General features: G+C 39.6%; 2 protein-coding genes across 7 annotated transcripts in view; one reads left to right on the top strand and one right to left on the bottom strand.

Moving 5' to 3' along the window:
• Positions 1-4,036, bottom strand: part of SH3D19 (SH3 domain containing 19) — an 84,219-nt gene extending 80,183 nt beyond the window's left edge. Inside the window, exon 1 of one of the 3 annotated variants that reach the window (XM_021393747.1) lies at positions 3,966-4,036. In XM_021393747.1, the coding sequence (XP_021249422.1) occupies positions 3,966-4,021 (56 nt within the window). In that variant the 5' untranslated portion in view covers positions 4,022-4,036. Of the gene's footprint in view, positions 1-1,958; positions 2,000-3,965 lie in introns of those variants that run through there. The other 2 variants (XM_021393749.1, XM_021393746.1) reach the window with 2 other exon arrangements.
• The window catches only part of FAM160A1 (family with sequence similarity 160 member A1), a 78,833-nt gene continuing 78,133 nt past the window's right edge, over positions 23,132-23,831 (top strand). For all 4 annotated transcript variants that reach the window (XR_002437734.1, XM_021393575.1, XM_021393574.1 and 1 more), the window contains exon 1: positions 23,132-23,450. The gene's annotated coding sequence lies outside the window, so the exon portion shown is untranslated. The remainder of the gene's footprint in view (positions 23,451-23,831) is intronic.

The raw sequence follows: 23,831 nt of genomic DNA on the forward strand, positions 1-23,831 counted from the left end.
GGTGTACAAATAATGCAAGTTAACAAGCGTGCAGGAGATAAATGGGGCTCTGACAGAGTGCTCCTGAGCCGTTCCATCTCAGCAGTCCCAGTGACACATTCTGACGCAGCCCCATACCTGGGTAAGCAGTTTCTAGGTGGTGAGAGCCGTGCTTTTGGGGTTTTAGACAAGCAGAAAAACCAGTTGTTGAAATAATCAAAACAGCCAGAGTTGTTGGCTGATCTAATAATAACTTAGGCCAGGCAGAGTAATTTGTGATAATTTGGCTCAGATTGGAACACACAAAAAAAGTTCTGCTGGGTTGCCACACCCAGAGGAAGAAGGAAATGGGAGTGTGGATTGGATCTAACAGTCTCAAATGCTGCAAAAACTAAAGCCATGCAGGAAATTCTCTCGAGAAGAGAAAAGCTCCCCTTTTACTTCTCAGCAAATAAACCAATAGAAATTAAAAAAAAAAAAAAAAAAGAACGGAAGAAAGAAAACAAAGAAGAAAAATTAAATAGAGAAAAAAATTCCAAAAGTTAAAGAAAAAGAGGAAAGCTCATCACCGTGTGTTCTGCCCTGAAGTCCTGTATGAAGTACAGTATCCTTGTGTCTTAGAAGCGGGATGAAAGAAAGAAATGCACTCTTGTACTTCAGTGAGAATCTCTGCTGTGTATATATGCGTAGGAATAAAAAGACTTCTGTGTATTTCATAGCTATCCTTCTCCTAGAAAAGAAATCTTATTGTTTAGAAAAGTCTGTAATTTAGCAGTTAGAATCTGGATATTTCTCACTGAGATTCTACTTTGCCATACGCATCATTGCTGTAATGTGCATACTTGGAATTTCACAACAGTGGAGCAGAAGGAGGCAACTGGGTAAATGGGTCTTTGTATTCTCTGCAGAACAGTTACAATTAGTTGCCTTAATAGTTATTATTTTTTAAGTATTTGGTTCTGATTTGCATCCTCGGAATTGCTGCTTTGTGTGGCCCTGCAAAAAGACACTGTTTTTTCAACAAAAAATATCAGCTCTATAGAACTGCTTAATTGAAGTTGGTTATGTAGCCTCAGTGCCAATTCAGGTTCTGCACAGCAGCTGAAGCCTGCAATGAATGTATCAGTGTTTGGCAGAGATACAGAAGCCTCAGACCACAAAAGAATGCAGATAAAAGATTTTTAAAAAATGCAAGGGATGAAAAAGAGTGTTTGCAAAAGGGAGAATGTAGCCTTTAGACATGACAACGTTATTTTTGTACTGAGTAAAAATAACAAGGATCTTGCTCAATAGAGGAACAACATTGGCAATATAGACAGAAGAGGAAATGGACGCTGGGGAGAGCCAAGATCTGATAATTTGACCTCCATTTGTGTTCACCTGGTCCAGTGGATTCTCATGTAGCTGGAGAATGACATATCGGGAGCCTGCAGGCTTCCTGAAAGGTCTCCAGATAAGTGGGGGCTCCTTTGCACTGTTAGAACTACTTGTGTCTCCCATCATATCAGCAGGATGACAGTCTAAACATAGATGATTTTGTGATGAGTGAAGATGATAGAAATAGAAGATCATTGATTTCCTTGAAAAAAGACCTTTCCGATAGAAATACTGGGAAACTACCATTATGCAAAACCAGGGATTTTGAGTTTGGTCAAAAAAAAAAAAAAAAAAAAGGATTTCTGCATGAAAGGAGCAAATCCAATAATTTCAAAAGACCGGAGACCATGGTGTAATTCACAAAAAAACTGGTGGCCAAACATGCAAAATCTATTCCGAAGGAGATTTTAAGAGTTGCCAGTTTTTAAATTAGTTTTACTAATAATTTTAATTACTTCTGTTGTTTTCCAACTTGGACAAAAAGCACCCTTTACTCTCCTCTCTTTTTAATTAGCAAACAACGTGCGATGCTGTAACGTGATGGAAAACGCTGCAATGATAGCATCTCCTGTTTTGTTTTGTTTTGTTTTTCACTGTACTACCTGTGATCTTTTAGGCATGCTGTCATCCTTTTTTTGTGCTGAACATCGACGTAGTTCACTCTTACCAGAAGTGTTCACAAAGGCACATTAATATTCAGCAACAGGATAACTCTGCAATTAAATAATTGTATCATAATGACTAATTTGTGACTTGAGGGCCAAGGAGTTTAATATTAATGAGGTTGTAGCAATCTAGTTACCTTAATGTGTGTTTGCTAATGGGAAAATATTTTTCTAATATGTAAGTTTTTCAAAAAGTAGACTCTTACTAGTAGAATACTGCAGGTTTACAACTTTAAAAAATTATTTTGATCTGTTATAGACACCTTTCAATCGTACATTCAACAACACACAGCTTCTTAAAACAATTTGTTTTTAATAAGAGCTGAGGATTGGAAAACAGTTTGATAGCTTTAATTGAGTACTTGGCGAGGCCCCCTGACAGAATGTTGGATGACACCTGCTCATTTTAAGCCAGCCAGCCAAACATGGTGCAAGATATGGCAGTGTATCTCAGACATTTATTTTCCAATTACTCTGATAAAGAAGAACGTGCATACCTCAGTAGCAATTAAGGAACAATAAACGCTCCTATCTGATAGCATAACTCCCGTCTTTTTCACTTTTATACTGATACCATTACTCTAAATACTAAATGTCAATAGAAGAATAGATGATGGCAAGTATACCCATCATCAGGGCCTCCATATCAGTTTTAATGAGGCTTATACTAAGAAGCTTATGTATTTAACACTCATGCTTGCAAGAATCTATTTTGCTAGGCTTTTAGGGGCACTGCACTCCACTTATATTGCATACTTATTTAAACAACTGTAGTTTCTGAGCTAAAAACACCTGAGTTATCAAGAAGATATCTATACTGTTTAGATAGCTGGATGAAAATTTGAGTTGCTGAACTAAGTGTTCTTCTGAATAGCAGACATTGTTTTATGTTATACGCACACTGCTACCATAAAGCAATTTGTTGGTTTTACTGTCAGTGATAGAATTCTTGTTAAACCCTTTGATACCGAAGTTCGTTAACAATACAGTCAAAGAGTGGAGGCCTTACCCTATTTTTTTTTACTTCCTTATTACTTTGCATATCCATATTCACGTTCAGTGTACAGAAGTTTTTCCCATATTCACCAAGTGTAATCACAGAATTGCATCGTTCAGTATGAAAAGTTTCATGTCATTAAAAAACATACAAAGTTAAAGTTGATAATCTGGTGGCACAACAGTAACCAAATTTCCTCTGTTTTAGTTACATGAAAACCAAATGTCTGCTGTTCCCACTGAGGTCTGGACTGATAAAGGTTAGCAGCATTTTTACAAGCTATTATTGGCAAAATCTGGAGTTTCATGGACAGTTTCTCAGAGAAAACTTACATCTTGAATCAGATCTTTGCTCTAGCCAGTTGCTGAGAGAGATCAGTAGATAACAGTTCTCACCTAAAAACTGGATCAATTCCTATTTTCCCAAAATTGTGATACTTAAACCTTGTAGGACTTCAGTGACATCTTCTTTTCTGCAATGTTTTATGTCACCATAGTCTCTTCTACACTTTCACAATGCATATATACTTTAACTCCTCTAGTCTGCCTCAAATATCTGCCTTCCTCAGACTGTAGCTACTCATACTTTCTTCAAAATTTTTCAAAATGTTTTTTTTTAACCCAGAAAAAAATGTTATTTTTTTTTATCCTGCAATCTTTCCTCCAAGATATACAGCCCATTCAGTCCCTACCTTACAGCTGCTTTTAGCAACTTCATTCTCAAAGGAGATGCCATATTCTGCAAGGGCTTTAGGAGTGTGGAAAGCACAAAAGGTAGAGATATGCCTGAGTATAATTTCCTCCAGTTTTTACAACTTAAGAGGAAGAGCTACTCCTCCTTTCTTTGTAACAGATTTCACTCCAATTTACATGGATCTCTCACGTTTCCAAGGATATGTAGCAATGTTTAGGGATTAGTGAAATCAAAAGGCCTCCAGAGTCACTCACCTGTGCTTCCCTTGCTCTTTCTTGTTGCTCCCATTGGCCAACAAAGTTTCCTTCATGGACAAAATCTCCTAAATGCTCATCTTGAAGTAACTTTATCACTTCAGGATCAGTTTTACAGAAATCTTTAATATCTGCTGTGAAATCCTTCAATGCCGTTTAAATGCCAGAAGCAGTTTAAAGGAGCTCTACAGCATTCAATTTCAGATCAGTGAGAGTTCAATGGTCTGGAAAATAAGGAAAAGAGTGTCAGAATCAGTTTCTAGGATACCTTCACAAAACTCATGTGCTCAGCTCTGTACAGGAGCCAGGAATAACCTATCAGTCCTGAAGCAGCTCTCTCAGAGAAAGCTTTATTCTGCAAGATGGCCCATAGCCTGGAGTATGCAAGTGTCCTCACATATAGTATCTTCTTCCTTTAGGCAGCAAATTCGTTGCTGTATCTCTTAGAGTTAATCAGATGATCAGCAACCAGCTGCCATCTCAGCTCAGCTGTGAACAACTACACTACAGTTATTCATGATATAGTGAGTTTTCACCATGAGACGTTACTCCAGCTTTGCGTAACATATCCTACTGTATGGGAACTGCTGAGTCACAGCCTGAACCACCGATAGAGCATCTGGAGGAAAGACCCAGTCAGCCCTGGGAGCACAGGTGAAGGCAATACACCTGTGTGACTGGAAGGGGTGGAGCCAGGCCTCATTTAAAGGCTGAATGCCCCTCAATGAAGGTTTTTCTCTAGGGATCTCTTCTTGGTGGAGCTTTTTCTTTTTCTTGTGAACCCAGAATCTTCTGATACAGGTGAGCAACCTATTTCACTTCCTTTGTAATATTTTGCTCTTGTGCTAGTCCTTTATTTTGTAATGCCTTTTCTATAGTGTTCATCCTTCCAATCACTACACCTACCATAAGACAACCATTCTATGCTTCCTTCTTAGAAACATCTGTCTGTCCACAATGGAATTAGGGTTTGCTCTAGAAGAAACTAGTGCTTCATAGTTTAACTTAGATCTCTACTGCCAAGTAAATAGCTATAATCACAGTAAAAGGTTCTCTTTGGTCTTATTCTTAATGCTTTACATCCAAGTGAGATGGGCTGGGTTATATACCCTGTGATGCTCAAGGAAGAGATTCTTACCTGTGGATGAGCAAAAGATCTAGGGACAATTTTGAAGCAAAAGCTTGACATTACAATCTACAGTGCATCCCTTTTACCCAGATTGGAAGAGTGTGTTTAAAGGAGTTGAGTTATACCTATTCTTTTCTCTGCATTTCATTAGTGCAGTAGCATATGGAATTTTCTACTGTTGATAGCTATGGCACACACAATTCTTACTGGCAAAGCAATGATTTAAGAGTGAGCAAGAAATGCAAAAAAACTGCAAAAAGAGAATGTTAAACGTACTGATAAAACCTTGGTCCCATCTCAGACAATTATACAAAATGCAGCTTTCCAAGGGGATTAATATGGGTTTATCAGCCAGTCCCAGGGTTTGCAGCAAAAGTTTATAGCAAAAGGAAAACAAGTATTGAGAAGTTCTGGAATAAACTTTCTCTTGTTTTACTCTGATGCTTACATTTGCTGAATGTTGATATATTTCTGCAGCACCAGGGCTGATCCTTCTTTGGATTAGCACTAAAGAAAATGTATTATTTAAACAGATATAGTAAATGAGCTTTGAGCTTTTTCTTTTGTATTCATGGATGGTTAAGTGTGTGGATCACGTTCCAGCCTCATTAGTGAGTAGTGGCAACTTAAATCTAGATATTTATTCTCCAGATTGCAAGTTGTTGCAACTGAAGCTCAACACTATTGATGTAATGTTGGCTGAAACAGGGATTTCTGAGTGTAGGAGGACTTCTACTTTTGTTTCCTCATGAAAAATGTCTTTAAAAAAAAAAAAAAAACTGCTTCAAGCTAGACAGTTTAACATGAGCTAACACACCTGGTATGTTAGGAACCAGAAAAATTAAATGCTTGACAATTTCCACTTCTTAAAATTTTGAGTAATTGTTCAAGAACTCTAGAAATTCACACCTCTAATTTTTTCCCTGGAGAGTCTAAAAACAAATTTAATAAGCTAAAACACATAAAATATACTCCCTGTTATCCTCAGGAAGTGAATTTTTGCCTGAGTTCTATGGCTTTGGCTATCTCAAATTGCCAACACCTTTTATTTGCAAGAGGTAATCTCAATCTAGTTTACTTGTAACTGCTTCAATGGTCGTAGACTTCTACAAGCATAAATATTGTATTCATACTGTATCATTACCAGGTAAAAAACTTTCAGGGGACAACTATAAATGTTCATGATCTATTAATGTATGACAGAAGTTGCCTTAAGAAGGAGCATGGGAGATGAAATATCATCATTGTTTTTTCTAATGTGCCCATGATGACAGTACCCCAACATGTTACTGAAATTAACTGCGGTCTCCTTGAATTCATACACCTTCTTCTTCCTTTTAATTACGGTTGAACAACTTTAAACTGTGTCATATGTTTCTGTGTGCTTCTTAATACGTGAGCATTCCCTTTTCTGTCAGTAATGAACACAAATTATAAGAATAAATTAAGACTGACATCTAGCCCTTGCATTCTAATTGAAGTCCAGCACTAGACAAAGTAAAACACTGTCTTGCATAACAGGACTGCATCCATTGTCTCCTGTAATTATTATTAAAATATAAAGTGTATTTGTCATTTTCCAGTCTATTCATTATCTTACAAATGCCATTCATCCATCTTTTTTTAATCCTAAAATGTGACCTTCTCTTTTCAAAACTCCTGCAAATTAACACCGTGGCTTAACTTTAAATTTAAATTTAATTATTGGAAAATCCAGTGAAATGAATCTCAGGCTACTCGTGGTTACATGGGTTGCTTTTCTTGCTGTGACTGTACTCTGAACTGTTGAGACTAAGGAATATTGAAATGTCAGCATGCTGCTTGCCTATAAATAAAGAACAGGCATGTAGAGTGACTGGAGTCAAGAAAGGAATGACAAGCCATGTGCACATATAACCCTGTATTTCTTCCGTGAATCCCCCTACAGCTCTATCCAATATTGACATGTAATTTCTGCAGTGTAATCCAAATCATGTTCCAAGGATGGGTAATTTTTATTACCATTCATCCCTGTCAGGATCTCTTGAATGGCACATATAACTGAATTCCCCAGGAGGCAATCTTTTTTCCTGTGAGAAATAATACCAAATATAAACAGAGCCAGGAAGAAATAGGAAATAGAAAGTTTTGTAGAACTTTAAAGAAAGAAAACAATAGATTATACTGAACCAACTAAAAATATTTTAAAATGGTGTTAAGAGGACTTAAAATTTTAGTTGTCTTATGTCTTGTTTCCAGAATCCTGTTATGTGAATTTTTTATATTGAAATTATTCATTAAGAAGCATTCCAGTTCTCATACTCATGCTGTCTTCACTCAGCCTGGCTAATAGAAACATGCTACTTGAAAGCTTCTTTCTCGCAGGAAATTCTTAGGCTACCAAAAGTATCGCTGCTATTAAGGGCTAATGAGGAACCTGGAGGAATGGCAGAATAGCTCTTTTATGATGAGCCCATAGGGCCCACTCTGATCCAGGCTGATCAGAAGGAAGGTTTGGGTAGATTTCACCACAGCCTTGGGTGTCAGGTCTTTTGTATTTCTTCGGTATTTTTCAGGGAGCCAGTTCAGTGATGAACTGGAACAGTGGCGACAGAGATGGACTAGCTCACTGCTTCCTGGTAAGTGAGCTTCATAAAAATTACTCTCAATAAATTGAAGTAGTTCTTATGCAGAGTAAATATCATCGTGTGTGCTCTACCCACTTTATGCCCCTTCAGAAATCTGGAGTGTTCTGCAGTTGGTGAAGTCCTTGTTGATGGTGGTATAAAAAAAAGAACACAAAGGTTGTTTATTCAAGGGCCGCTTGCAAAATTATGGTGCACACAAGCTGTCAGAGAGAACTTCACTACCAGCTTGGTACAGTTAAGTCTGTAGAGTGACCCAGCATCACAGGAGCACAGGGAGGGCTAAAAGCTAGTGTTGCTTATCTTCCCCTAACTCTATAAATTAATTCATCCAGCTTCTAGACACATAGTGAAAAAATTCTCTTGCAGCCTTTCAGCTGAAGCATCATGTATTTAATTTGGCAGTCTCCCATCTATATCAGGATTGGGTTTCCCCATTTGAAAACTAGCAAAAACATGAGTGCTTTTCCCAGTATAATCTGGCAGTGAGGATGGAATAGAAGCTTGGCACAGGTATTTCTGTATACCTATTTTAATCCGTGTGGGAAGATGAGGACACATATTCCAAAGATTAAAATTGAAACAATCAATTCTTTCTGCCAGCTTCAGCTGGTTTTGGACACATTCGTACTCGCTTTATCCACAAAACATATCCAGTGCTGAAGCAATCCAAAGGGAGAACTGTGAATTTTTCCGGACTTGTAGACTTATTTGATGAGATCACATTTATGGAGCGATAATGCCATTCCATTTCAGACCTTTGCCTCTCTTCAAAGAAACAACAGTGCTGCCAATTTCTGCCAGTTGTGGGGAAATTCAAGGATGTGATTAGGATGTGCGCAGAAAATACTGAAGAGTGAAGTTTCAAAAAGCAGCATTTTAGAGAGAAAGAACACCTATATAATTTCATGGCAATTAGTTAAATATCAAGCCAAAGGGAAATTAAGCCACCTTCCTGGAGCTGGCACTGTGTAAGTGGCCAGCTTTTCAAGCCCCAGATTTAATATACCGCTCACAGAATTTATCACATTCAGTTCTTTTACAACAGACAGTAAAACTTCATGCTTGTGTGTGATTGAGAGCTATATCAAAATGCGTTCCTGAAGCACTGCATTGTACTGAACGGTTTTTCTTTTTACACTTCAATAAGTTTACTACTAGTCTGTGTGTAGTGTCCACAAAATATCTATTACAAATAATAGTATTGAAGATTCACCAGTGCCTGAAGGTTGCTGCAGATTCCATGCATATTCAGAATCAGTTTTTTGTGGTCAAGCCAAGAGGAAAAGAAATAGCTTTTTAAATGTAACATGAAAAGAAATAGAACAAACAATACAAATCATTAGCAGGAAAATCAAGACAGGAGATTACTTCAAAGTGAAATTTGATCTGAGGTCAGAGAGGACAGAGCACTGGATAGCTGAAGGGGATACTAACAACAGGATCTCCTGAGTTCTCGTTCTTAATTGGACTGACTATGACCTCCTTCATTTTACAAGTGCAGTAGTGGATCCCTGCTCCTTCTAATCTCCTCCCCACTAAACCAGAATATTACCAAGGAGGAAACGCTGTGAGGAGCTGTGTATAGTGAAATCTAGTCAGGTGAGCTCAAGTACCTGGGCTGAAGAATTCATTAGTGTGATTATAATAACACAATGAACTTTCCAACTCAGGTTGGGCTCTTTTGTGTTGGGTACCGTACAAGTTCTGTTCCTGCACTGAGTTGTTTACTGTCAAAATAGATAAGAAAAAAACAAACACCCTGACAACTCAACAACAACAAAAAACCTTTCTTGGTATTAGGATCACTCTGTACTATTAAGAAATGTTTTTACATTTCCAAAATATTACATTGAGGGCACGTTATTTTGTTTTACATAGATTTATCAGTTTCACCAACTGTCTCAGAAGCAAAGCCAGATCTACAGGTGAAAAGTCTTCAAGTAAATATAGGTCTGAAATACAATGCCACTGCAAAAACAAAGGGACAGTGACATTTTGAGAATAGCATGTTTGGAATTCAGCAGTGTGAACATGTTCCACACAGGCGTAATGCAGATCTGTCATAGCCCTAACCAGGATACAGTGCACTGGGATTCCCAGCACTTTAGGAAGAACATAGGAGAAAAATGGAAACAAAGTTATGCAAAAATTTCAGGACATACTGCACAGGAAAGACATGTTTAATATCTCCATGAAGAGGAAATCATTCAGTTTCTTCCAGCAGCTCAAAAACTGTGTTGACTGCTACATGATCTGATCTAGTTTGCAGCTGAATTCAGCCTTTTAAATCAAGGGCTGAACTAATTCTTGTAAACTACAGCTAACCTAGCTTTTGTTATCTGTATGCCTCTGCGTATATGGTTTGCTTATGCATATATCTGACACCCAAATTTTGTTGACGGTTTTTCCACTGCCTACTTCTCTAAGTCTCACTCTTCAGCCTTGCTTGCAGACTTCAGCTGCAGGTGTTAAGATGTCAGACTGCTGCACTGCAGCACTGGCCAGGTTTGTACACAGCACGATCAGTCCTCTAGGGACCTTGGTGCTTCTGCTCAGACAAATAAGCTGCAGAGGAGGTTCCTGCACTGCCAGCATCATGCTTCAAGCAACCTCACTTTGTTTTGCATTCCATTCTCTAGCTATTTGGGCAGCATTCCTGTTCTTTAAAAATACTTCTATTATATTTCAATACAGTTCCTTGCAACTTCAGTGCATTGTTTTAAGCCACAACTCTAACGTTGCTCTTGCATGCACTGCCTGCTGCAGAAATACTTGGGAAAACTAGGTCATTTTTTATTTCCTTCTGTACTGGTTTAGTTCCCATACTTGAGCGCTTTCTCATCCAACATCTTTATGAGCTCCTGCTTTGTATTGTTTGATAATCTCCTGCTGATAACAAATTTTACTGGTAATATTCCTAAATGGGGCGTATAACTGGGGTATTCAGAGCCTCCATACATACATATGTACATATATATAATCACTAAGTTTATTAGGGCATAGGCACTGTTGGCTTTTTGGCAGCACTAATTAGCTCTTTTAACTGTGGGTTCTGTTTAGAAATGTTAGGGTTGAACATCCTGGGGAATACTAGCCTAAGAAGTTTTGTTCCTTGTTATACTTCTAATCTGCATTAATACAAAATAATAAAATGCCATGGAGACTTTCTAGAATGGCCAAAGGTCAGTACTCATTTCAGTTTAATCAATGATGATTTTGTGATGGATTTTTATTTTAATAAGAGCAAACTGTTTAATTTTCAGCAATCCTCCTTCCCCCCACCCTGCCCTCCAGCAACCCCAGGAGTGGATACTAGGGAATATTTGAAGGAAAATACAAATTAGATTTTCTTTAGCTTGTTTTTAAACTACTGTGGCCAGTAAGACCTTTTCTTTCCCCCCCCTCCACCTGAATGAGTTTCCACTGCTCTGAACTTCGGGCTTTTCAAACTGTTGTTGTTCTCAAATGCTAGGTGGTGTTTATACAGGAAATGGTTTAATTTTTAAGTCTTTAGAATATTTTCTATAGTAACTGATGCTTACTGACATGACATCAACTAGGAACTGTATTTTTTTAGAGGCTAATGTTCACAAGAAATTAAATCTCCATCATCCTAGGAGTTTTTTCTCTTAGCTTAAGTGTGCTATTAGCTTAAGTGTGCTAACTATGAAGGAAGGACTGCATTTTGTACTTGTTTTTATCTCACTTTCTCAGAAGAAACAGAAAAACTGCTTAAGGATAATGACAGTGCCATTCCTACCCTTGTCAGTGTGAGCTGTGGCTGTGAAAGGTCTTGACACTGAATAACTTGAGCAGAAGTGCTCATGGGCAAACAAATCTGTAGCTTGCTCACTATACTCCAGAAGGAAGATCTGCTAAATTTCAATACTCTCAATTTTCAGAAGCAGATGTCAAAATAGTGACATGCACAATAACTTATTAGGCAGAGCATTTTAACCTTGCTTAAGTGGAAAAAATTCTTGATAAATGTTCAGATGGAAACTTTTGCCCTTTTAGCCCAATCTTAAAATGTGTATGGCTACATAGAGGACTCTACATTTAAAACACACTTCAATTCACTTCAATTACTTAGTTGTTGCATGGATTCAAAACCAACAAAACTTCATACTTATGAAGGACACCAGACATTTTTCAGTCAAATGATCTTGATTACCCAGGGAAGGTCCTTTTGCTTACTGGCGTAGAAGATTCAATATTCTCTCATCTGAAAATTCAACTCAAAATAGGAATATTTTGGGGAATTCTACCCCTAACAGCTGGGGCAAGCAGCATAGTGAGAAATTACATGTTAGGGTACCAGAGAATGCGCAGTATTGATTATCAAGAAGATAGTCCATAACATACTTAATATCAGGTTCGTTGGTGCCTACAGGTAAAATGGTAGTCTTTTACTTTGTCCTCTCTAAGGTAGTAATACTCTCTCTGGAGAAAATCAAGACACAAATCTCAGATTTTCTATCGCACGTTCACAGAATTTCTTTCAGTACAGCTTACTTCGGTGGAACTAAAGCTGTAGTTTATACGTATGGCCATGGGGTGGCAGCCTAGTAACAAAAAAACAACAACCAAGCCCGATGTACTTGACGTTCCAAGAGGTGGAAATTTCCTAATAGCTTAAACTTTGCAGTGGGGTTTCTAAACATCAGAAGAATAAATGAAGCACGAAAATTCTCTAGAGGAAAAAAAGAAAAATATCTGGCGTTGATAAAAGCTGACTAGAAATGGGAGGGAGAGGGAAGAGACCGAAAATTAGATGGCAGCAGGGTCAGATTACGTGCCCACTAAAGCAGAACTGATCAAAGAGCAATAAAGGAAGGCTTCGTTTATGTCTTCAAATTCAAATGCTTTTTCCTTCCTTTGATACAGGCAGTTAGTACTACCTCTGTGGAAGCTAGAGGACAGGCCTACGTTAATAGAAGCTAATTTCAGTCAAGTGGTTTCACAGACTTTTCATTGATAAAAACACAGCCATAAAGCCTCTGAATGCTCAAACAGCACTGCATATCTAAAATGCCAAAGAACAGCGTATCATTGTTTGTTCTGTTGTTTGCCACAGTGGTTTATGCGTGAAATCAGGACAATTAAATCTCTCTGTATTAAACTTTAATTTTATGTGGAATTAACTGGGGTTAGCAGTTTGAAGCATACATAAAACAGTATGTAAAGTAGCACTGAGGCTGAGGTTCCTTTGCATTTATGTAAATGAAAACTGGGATTAATTCCATTAAATCTGGTGAAGTTGTACAAGCATAAAATCAGTATGAAGAAAGCATTAGCCACAGCAACTTTTTAAGAGGTTAGTTCCCAGAACTAACTAAATTATATAGCTCATTGTGTTAAAAAACATAATTATTCGATGTGAACCATATATAGTTATATTTCAAATAATGGCAATTAACAAATTTATACAATAAATATCTTCATGCTGCCATCCCTGATTTCTGTATCTGTGATGGCCACGTATTGCTGATGTTCTTTGCAGGCTAGAACTAACACAAAATTGAGAAAAGCTGAGAAAGAAATGCCAACCCATCAGTAATCAGACATAGGCTGCGCTATTCTTTTATGTGTCAGTGCAGTAAGCCTGAAAATTACATATCAGACCAAGGCATAGTTTTAAAACTGAAAAGCACCCTCACTACTTCACAAAGTTGAAGAAACCTTTGCTGGCATACTCCCGTTTCTTCAAATCACTACATAGCTCTCATCCCCCCCGTATCCATCTGACTTACTTGGCTGACATTCAGTGCTTCAAGTAGAGAGAACTAGTAAATGTAAGTCTTCCCAGAGCTATAACAACTACTCTCAGTAGTCCCCACTCTGCACCTTTCTCTTCTGCACCTGCTGCTTACATTAAATTGATGTCTTCAAAGGATGAAAAAGGAAGTGGGAATCTCCAACCTCCTCCATTTCCTCCTGGATATCAAAACAAACCCAACATCTTTCCTTCAACTTCTGTGTCGCTACCACTTAGCCTGTTGATACATCCATCTTTTTAATTGGAAAAGGGATGGAAGTCAAATCTTCTATAATAGTTCACACAGATGGGTCAGTCCAGCTCAGTATCTCATCTTCTGCAATAGCTAATGATGCATACTTTCAGGAAGAAAATGGAAATCAGGTACTTAACCTGTAACTCCAGCAATAAGCAGTTCAGAAACATTCTGAGCAATAGGTAGTACCAGCAGTACTTTAAAAAAATTTAAACTACAATCACATGACTTGTACTCCATTTTATTTACTCTCTTTTGAACCCATTTGAGCTGTTGACTCACAACCACTGTATTGCAATGACTAGCAATCTAGCAAGACATCCTGACACCTCTTCCTAGGTTTCAGCTGCTATCCATTTCTCATGCTAGCACTACCTCCTGCCTACTCCAGCTTTAATCCTGTAATCACATCACCTCACTGACTACCCTCTAGTCCTTGTCTTATGGCAATAACAATGCCATAGACTCAACTGACCAAAATTAAGGAAATAAGCATCATGTTCCCTGAGAGCTGCCATTCCCATGTGTTGCAGAAGTGACAGAAGCCAAGGGAGCAGCAGGGAGCTACATCAGGGGAGAGTCAGGTTGAGTGTTAGGAAAAGGTTCTTCACTAGAGTGTGGTCAGGCATTAGAACAGGCTCCCCAGGACAGTGGTAACAGACGCAAGCTACCGGAGTTCAAGAAGTGTCTGGACAATGCTCTGTGGTTTAATTTTTAGGAGCCAGGAGTTGGATTTCATGATTCCTGTGGGTCTTTTCCAACTTGGGATATTCTTTGATTCTATGAGTTATTCCTAGTAATTCCACTAATCTCTGCTGCGGAAAGCAGAATTCCTGTACTAGAGCTTCTCCTCCCATTCAATGCAGATGACTCCAGCAATAAGCCCCTAGTGGCTGGAACAGATGTTGCTGTTTATTTAATTTATTTATTTTACTAATGCACAGCTTCCAGGGCCAACAAACGAAAAAATATCACGTTCCGTCAGGATTACAGTTTCCAGTGGCTACATGCTAAAGGACAGAATCCTTAAGAATGATTGTTTTTTAAACAAAAGTGTCAAGCTTAAACTAAAACAAATAGTGTCTTATGAAAAAGAATCTCAAGATAAAGTATTTGACAGCTTACATTTTGTAAATACACAAGTTCTTAGGTGTGCCAACTGTTAACTGATTCTCAGAGAAAAATGTGGACAACTCACGTTGTACAGTTAGGCCATATTCATTGAATTTTAGCAGTCCAAGTTCAAAACGAGCAACCTTTCACCATATAACAACCTAACCTAAACCTCCCATGTCTCAGTTTAAAACCATTCCCCCTTGTCCTATCACTATCCACCCTTGTGAACCATCGTTCCCCCTCCTGTTTATACGCTCCCTTCAAGTATTGGAAGGCCACAGTGAGGTCTCCCTGGAGCCTTCTCTTCTCCAACCTAAACAAGCCCAGTTCCCTCAACTTTTATTTTGCTTTGTATAGGCAGACAGTAACTATATTCAAGTTTTCCTTCAAATTGCAGCCTTATCCTTATCCTTAAAAAATCAGTTAAAAATTCTGAACTAGTTTCAAAACAAGATTTTCATTTAGTTAGCACCCACAATCTAGAAACTGCTCTTAGTACAAGCTGAAGAGACCTTTCTCTCGCCAGGAAGGCATCTGCTGAGGAGATGTTGTTGGTCCTAGAAATAGTACACTAATTGTTGTAGTAGGCGTGTTGCGGACCTCGGTTTGTAATGCGGAAAGGCCCTTCCCCATATGCTTGTTATTGGTTCGCCTAAGAGGCTGAACCTGTGTCTTGGACACAGGGGGTTGAGCTTCTCAGTTTTCATAATAAGGAGCACAACAACTCCGTGTATGGCCTGTCGGAAGTGACAGGTCAGAAGCAGGAGATTCAATATGATTGGCCAGGAGCACCGCGTGAGCTTCTGGAACAGTCTAGCAAGAAGATAAGAAACACTATATATTTCTTTAGCTTTTACCAATAAACGCCATTTTGCTGCACATCATATTGATGCGGTGTGTGGTATTTGGCCAGGACCGGGTTTAGGTTCCTTTCGTGCAAGAACAATACTAAAAGGGTCGCCGGAGTTCGGTAACAACTAATAGACAATTTACTTGCAAAATATGAGAGCCAGGTTTAGTTTCTCCTTGGCCAAAAAAAATTCAAACTCGCCTTTCCTTCCTTGCTTCAGTATTTCTTACCCATCAGTTTATACAAAGCAGGAAACTTTTGAAGTGGGAGTCTTTTGAAGCTGGGGTACATGCTGCAAAGAGCACAAGGCCAGGAAGAGCAAGCAAGAGGAGCATGATTATACTAGCTGGCAGCTAGGAACTCATCTCTCAAAGGGAGAGAAAGAGACTTGGAACCTGGTCTTTGATCCTAATGCTGTTGATGCATTTTATCCAATGACTTTTAAATGTGAAGGGTTATGAGTAGTTTTCACCTGCCAGATATTTTAAAATAATAATAATAATCCTGCAGCAGAAATGCTAAGTCATGGCTTGAACTGGTGATGGAGCACCTGGTGGGAAGGCAGGGCCAATCCAGGGGAGCTCAGGTGCATGCCATGTACCTGAGTGACTGGAAGGGGTGGAGCCAGGATTCATGCCTTCCCAGACCTCATTTAAGTGTTGGCAGGGGAGGCAAGGGGGTTTCAGTGGAGATCTCTGTCTACCTGAAGCCTTCCAAGGGTAAGCAGATTTTTTCCTTTGTTTCTGTGTCCATGGATGCAGCATTTGGGCTTATCCTTACTTAGTGTAGTTGAGGGCTTTGCCACCCTGCTATTATTGCTGTGCTTTCCATTGCGTTATAGTGTTAAAAATGCCCGTAGGATTTTGTTTCAAAGATTTAGGTACCTTCTAATAGCAGACCTTGATCCTAATTCTCCAAATGACCGTTGATCTCTATTTCAGCAAATTGTTCACATTTCAGTAAAACATCCTGTTGAATACTTTACAGAACAGGGAAGAATCTTGAAAATCTGGAGCTTCATATCTGTGACTTTACTGGAAGTCATAGTGGAGGTCTTGTCCTGGCTGTTCTCAGTCTCTTTTGAACTATGAGTCTCTAACTGTCCTGTGACTTTGTAGTAACTAACTTTAAACAAATGTATGTCTAGCTTTTCTTTTGTGCTATTTATTTGGCATGAATAAACAACTGTTGGCAAAAATTAAAATTTTTTCAGAACATTAAGTAAAAACTTCTCTCAATTTACTTTATACTTATGACTTGTCTATGAGCTTTAAAGACAAGTGAAGCTATAGTATGGAACACTGAAAACAACACACTATCCAGGAAAAAAAAAAAACAAAACCAACTTTTTCTGTACATCACAAGCAAGAAATGTAATGTAAAGCTCTCCAACTTTGCAAGCATTGTTTCTCTTTCTTATTTTCTCTGCAGAAAGTAGCACCTGACTTCATAAAGTACTTGACAATGATTAAAATAAAACCACTTTATTCAAGACCTAAGCAAGGAACAAAAAAGCAAATGCAGAGGAATAAATAACTGCTATGAATTACTCTCTGATTCACTATAGATTTTTTTTTGCCTAGCAGCTGAATATCTCATCTCCTATCTAGTACTGATTCATTCAAAGAGGAAATCAGTATTCGTACACTCATACAAAAAGGCTACTCGATAATATTTCATTGTGTTGTAAGAAAGACTTACAGACTTAGTAAATCTTTCACTGACTGTTTGCTCTGCATCTTCTCAGGCTACAGATGGACAGTAATACAGCTAAGAGACCAGCTGTACATACAGTATCACCATTTCTTTTTTCCCTCCTACCAATTTCCTGCAGGTGCGAAGTCATGTTAGTTCAGGAAAAAAATCCAGAATGTCCCATTTTACATCTGGCAAATAGGCTTAAAGCAACACAGTCTGCGGGATTTTCCTGTATTGCAGGCAACCTATTTCCTGTTCCCAGTAGCTCTGCGATTAGGCAGTATACCAAAAAGAAGACAAAGTGGAAGGTTTTATGAAAGCAGACAGAAGCGCAACTTTGGTGTGGCAAAATAGTGATGAAAGAAGGTATTAATGAGCGAGTAATTTTCTAAGGAATTTACATAGATCACAATGTAATTAGCTGGGAGTAGGCCTTCTGTCTGGACTTTTGTTTAACATTGCTATTGAGGTTTACTAAAATTCTCCCTACTGATCCACAGCCAACTCTTTTTTATATTTTTTAACATCTGAGATAATTAAATGATTAAATCTATTTGTCTAAGGTGACTTTCCAGGGGGCAGGGATAGAACACTGGGGTGCTTTTGCACTATTGACTGTGATGTGACATATGGACAGGTTATAGGTTATGGAAGAGTAGGTTTGGCATTGTTCACTTAAATACCATGCTAGCTAATCATAGTCTGTATAACCAGAAAAGCAGAGCAGTGCTGATAACCTAATTTTCATTAAGAAACATATTATGTAGTTCTGGGTCAAAACTCCCACTGGACCTTGGAGTATAATTTGTAATTAGAAAAGCAGGACTAAGCTTCTAAAGGAATCTACTACTGCTCTTCCCCTAGGGATATATTTTTGTTAAATATCCTTCAGCTGCATTCCTAAGGTAAGCAATTTGCTAGGGGCCAGACATAAATCTTTGTTGGCAGGGATGGATTAACAAATCCAAAAGAAATCCATGACAGATTGAAGAATTTTCTGTCTTGCAACTACCCTGCAACGTTAACAGCCTAGAAAGAAGGAATTAGGTGTTTTTTGCTTCTATGGAAAAGGAGGTGGTCTCTAAAGAAAAAAAATTTAAGTTATCAGTTGTCCTCCTCCTCCCAAGTACACAGCTTGCAGGATTTATAGCATAAGTCCAGGATTCAGCTTTGTTTTTTCAAAGCATAAAGAGAAAAACAGACTATCTAAATAGAACAAAGGCAAGTTCTCTGGTAACGCCGAGGATATTGTAGCACGTGCTTTAGACCCATACACAAACAAATAGAATAAAAGAAAAACAACACAAAGAGAGTTTTCCGTTTCACGTATTCTTTATGTGAATTGATGTAGTCCCAGCTTACTCTCGCCTTCACGCTGCTTCCTCTCTTGTGCCAGGGTAAGGATTTATATGGTGGCAGATGAACCAGATCGGAAACTTGATCCATGTCATAATTAACAGCAGAAAAAAGGGGGCTAACTTGAATCTGAATCAGGGAACCGATCTCATTTACTAAATAGCTGTGTAAATCATCTTCACACCAGGGAAGATGAAAGTTTAGGGAGGGACAAAATCAGTGGAGGAAGGCAAGATTACTTTTTTGATAGCACCGCTGACCTGTGCCATTTTACATCATATGAAATTGTAGACTATAAGTGGACTGACTTTTGGACCAGACTGATTAACTTATTCTCAAAATTAGTGTCAAGCTCTCATCATAGACAACCCAATCTGATTTTTAAAAAGGAAAAATGATTTTGTTACAAGAGCAGTAAATTTAAAGTAGTGATTTGTGAGACAAAATATAGTGGTCAAAGGTGACTTTATAACTAAATGCAGGTATAGAACTTAATTAACAAACTTTCTTTCATTTTAAAAAGTCACCTTAGAGCAAGTAAATCTATTAAAATCAATGAGATCTTGATGAGATCTGAATTAAAATTATGAGATCTTCCAAGTTGTTTCTGTTCAGGAAAGAACAGATATTTCAGAATGCATATCTCCTTTTCTTAGCAATCACTGTTTCTTATATTGATGAGTCATAAGCATGTTGTTTCAACACTGAAAGAATATTAATTTTGAATCTGTGTGTATATCTTTATTAGTTACTAGTCTAGTGAAGTATCTGGATTCTATTCAGGTAAGTAAAATATTCATCTTTTATACAGTAACTATTTTGAACAGTATTACATTTTTTAAATTGTGTGCTGAAGCAAAATATCTGCAAAACTGTATCTAAAAAAAGTTTGGGGCTAACTTTGAACATTAAGAGATAAACGTGGTTTGTATCATTCAGATGAAATATGACAGGTAGAACAAACAGTGATTTTTCCCAAGTGCTTAAAGTGTACCGCTTTTGTTCCTTGGTATGAAGGTTTGGGGGTGTGGATAGAGAAAATTCTTAAGCATCTTCCTGAAGATTTAAGGGGGACTTTCTTTTTTTCCTACTGCTCACAGAAGATGTAGAAGAAAGGCTGTGGCATAGCATAGAACACAACTTAGAACACATGCCCATATTCATCTCTGTTCTTAAACAGAAGATTTTTATTCCGTAATGCCTTTCCTTGAAATACAATCTCTCACTAAGAAGCAAATGTAGCACAGGTTTGTTTTACTAAGATGATACCCAGATTATGTCTAAGAAAACCTGCAACTCAAACTGGGTAGCTCAGGAGTCACTGAACTTCTAGCATTCTGACTTGTTGACAGTAACTTTTTTTTTTCCAATAAAACCTATTCTATTTATGGATTTTTCTATAGACAGTACACCTGAAACTTGTATTTGGGGAATAGAATTAAATTAATTAAATGTTAAAAATATGTAACATGAAAAAAATGGTATTGAAATTTACAGTAAGAGCTTTTCTAAAGTTGCTTTATATATGTAAATCTACTTTGTCATTTTTATCTGCAAAAGTTAAAAAAACAAAACAAAACAAAAAAAAAAAACAAAAAAAACCACAAAGCCTTTTGTTTACAGAGAGGAGAAACTTCCTGGCATTTCCTCAGAAAGCCTAAGCTTTCCACGGAGTAAAACTGGTGACCAAAAGTAAAAGCATACATGTTCCTATATTCTTTAGATACTAGACATACAAATGGATTTGCAACTATTGCTTAAACATCACTACAGACACTGCACAGTAGTCCTGATGAGACAACATTCAAGACTGGCATATGCTCTTGGCTAGAAACTCGTGCTACCTTAACTTCTTGCAACTTTCCTGTCAGTTAGGGTGTGTTTGGGTTTGAGTGCTATGCCTCTTACTGTTTTGTCTTGGTGAAGTATTTCTTAGTAGCTAAGAATGCCTTCAGAACAAAGAGGGCTGCTAGCAGGATTAGTGGGAGCTTGCGATAAGCCATCTCTTCTAACCCTGTGATAGAACAGCCTATCTAATGATTAAGAGATATGGATGTAAAGGGACAGTTATCTTGTATTCCACTGAAATATCACAGGAAAAAAATGATAATTGTGGAGTGTTCTTAAAATGCTTAAAGCAGCATTAGAAAGAAGTGAAATAGATTTTATCAGCACTTGCAACAAACACTGTGGCAGAGGCTCACTCCTTAATGATCTGCTTACGATGAGGGCACTTGCGCGCTGGCTGCCAGCTCCCATGCTTCTGAGACTGAACAATTTAAACAGAAGCATGCTCTCAATTTCCACTAGAGTCATCTACACTCCTTTACCATATTTCCAAGCTGGCCTCTGTTCCGCCATCCTAAGCAGATACTGAATGCCACATACATGTGAGCCTACCCAGGCTCTATGGCAGTACATGGAAGCTGTTTCCTGAATGAATGGTAAGAAATACTGGATGTAATGAAAGAATATGTCTCCAACAGAGTCACAAACTCCCCAAGACATGGGCAGCGTTAAATGATTGAGAGTATGGAGAGGAGAACATCTTGGTAACTCTGCTGAGCACTTCTGCTATTACATTTGCAATTACTAATGATGTTGATTCTAACAGGGAGCAATTGTATTATCTGGAAATAGCTGATTCTCCCATCCTCCAAAAGCTTAGATTTAGTTAAAATAATCAACAATTCTTCCTCTTTTTCTGAGTGGAAGGACTAGACTCAAGTTAGTGTAGTTTTATTTCTGACTGGATTTTTGGATAATTAAAATCTTGACTCTAGCATACCTAGGTGTGAATTAGTTTGTGAAGCTCTGTGTAGTTAGCAACCTTAGTAAATAATTCTTTAATTCTATGAAGCATTTGGGGAGAACGCTTCCTGAGCTCACACAGAGTACTATTACACTTGGTAAATTATGTTATATCTTTATTTAAATGAACTGTTACTCTAATAGGCCAGTGCCTATTTCTATTTTGAGTCATTAGCAAAATCACAATCAGTACCCTGACGGTCTAATTAATTCATTTGAAGCCATTAAAAAAAAAAGACACAGCAAACCATGTTTAACTATTCACCACCGCGGTCTATCACAGTTATGTGAAAATATAGAAATATAAGAACTATAGCTTGCATCATCAGAGAATTATTTCTAATTAGTAAGTACCAATTGCTGCCCAGAGAAGCGGCAGGTGCCCTATCCCTGGAGGCACTCAAGGCCAGGCTGGATGGGGCCCTGGCAGCCTGAGCTGGTGGGTGCCTTGCCCACAGCTGGGGGTTGGAGCTGGGTGAGCTTTGAGGTCCCTTCCAGCCCAAACCATTCTGTGATTCTACGATTTCTAATTCTTAAGTGTTATGGGCTAGATTTAAAATGCCTGTTGGTACTTTTGCTTTGCTGTTCTTCCATGCAGGAGAAACCAAGGGCATGAAGCTAAGCGCTTGCTTACTCATTACTCACGGCGGTTACACGAGTAACCCTCACAGAGGCTCCAAGCCCAAGGCAGGCGGGCAGCTCCCTGCAGCCTCGCGCAGACAATGGGCCCTGCAGACCTGTGGGTGGCTCAGTGAGGAAGGAGGACCTGAAGGGTAGCTGCTGCCACACTGCCACCAGGAGGAACGCACCCTGAGGAGCACCAGTGTTTTTGCAGAGACAGAAAAACATTCATGGGCTTGACATCCAAAATCCATGAAGACAATTCTCTAACACCAGTGTGGTGTTAGAAAGTGGCATTCCTTTATTCCTCATGATATGTAATAGGCAACTTGACAAGCAAGTGTGCCCTCTCAGAGTTCAGGTTCTGCACTTGAACAGTTAAGACATGCACATTCAGTATATTGGCATACACAGTTGTCCTTTTTTAAGGATTTATAAATATATGCTAATATCCCTGTGGGTGCGCTCAGTGTTATCTAGGGTGGTTGAGTGCCCACCTACTTCCTCCCCATTTTTCACCATCAGCTTCATCACTGAGACCTTTCACCCACTCTCATCCACTTTTTTCCAGTTTGGAAAACTTCCATTGCTTATTAGGCCGTAGTGAGAACCATACACGTGGAACCCGATGTCCTTGCACCTTTTGAGGCAAAATACAAAAGTATTCCGTTGTGACTCCAGTGCTTTGTGTGAGGCAAAAATCATTGAGGCAATAGATAAAAAGCATTCCATTACGTCCCCAGTGCAAAATTGTTGAGGAAAACGAGACTATGCACCCACTGAAGTTGAACTGGAAAGTTTTAGAACGCCGCCAGACTCCCCAGAGCAGCAGTCCCTGCCGCCGGGCTGCTCGCCCCCGCCTCCCAGCAGCGCGGCTCGGCCTCCCGCCCTCCCGCCAGGGGGCACCGCGGCAGGGCCGCCCTCACCTCGGCAGGTCGCGGCTCCTCCCCGCCGCTCTGACTCAGCGGCCCGGCCCCCGCTCGCACCAACCGTGCTCCCGGTGCCAGGTCAGGGCCGCCTGCCCGCCGCGAGGGAGAGATGCTCTCCCCGAGGGGACGGAGCCTGCGGGGCGCTCGGTGAGGGCGGGCGCTCGGGGATCGTCGCTTCCCGCCCTCCTTTCCTCCCTGATGAGGGATTAGCGCCGGCTGTCCCGCCGCTGACGGCGATTTACCTGTGCGGCCGCGTCCCTGACGGCTGCTGTGCCGGACACTGAGCGGAGTCCGCCGAGCCGCTCCCGGGGGAAACTTTCCGCCTCCGCGCCAGGTAGGGGCTGGGGCGGGCGGCGGGGCGCGGAGCTGGCGGGGGGGAGCGGCCGCTTCCCGGGGCCCGGCAGACTCCGTGCGGGAGCGGGGTGCCCGGGCCGGGCAGCTGCTGTCTGCCTCGTGGCCGCCGAGGGGAGTATGTAGGTCACTGGAAATAATGTCCGCCTAATCCCCTTTATCTTTTTCGGTGGGAAGGAGAGAGGGGAGGCTTTTCTGCCGGTGTGTGGAGGGGCGACCGGGCGGCAAACTTCTGTGAGAGAAAGCGGACATCTTGGCGGGACGGAGCGGGCCGCGTCGCTCTCTGCCGAGGCGGGGGGGGGGGGGGGGGGGCTGCTTCCTCACAGGTATCGCTGGCACCCGCCTGCTCACGGCCGCTCCTGGC

This window comes from Numida meleagris, chromosome 4, assembly GCF_002078875.1.
Source record: "Numida meleagris isolate 19003 breed g44 Domestic line chromosome 4, NumMel1.0, whole genome shotgun sequence".
NCBI classification, from domain to species: Eukaryota; Metazoa; Chordata; class Aves; order Galliformes; family Numididae; genus Numida; species Numida meleagris.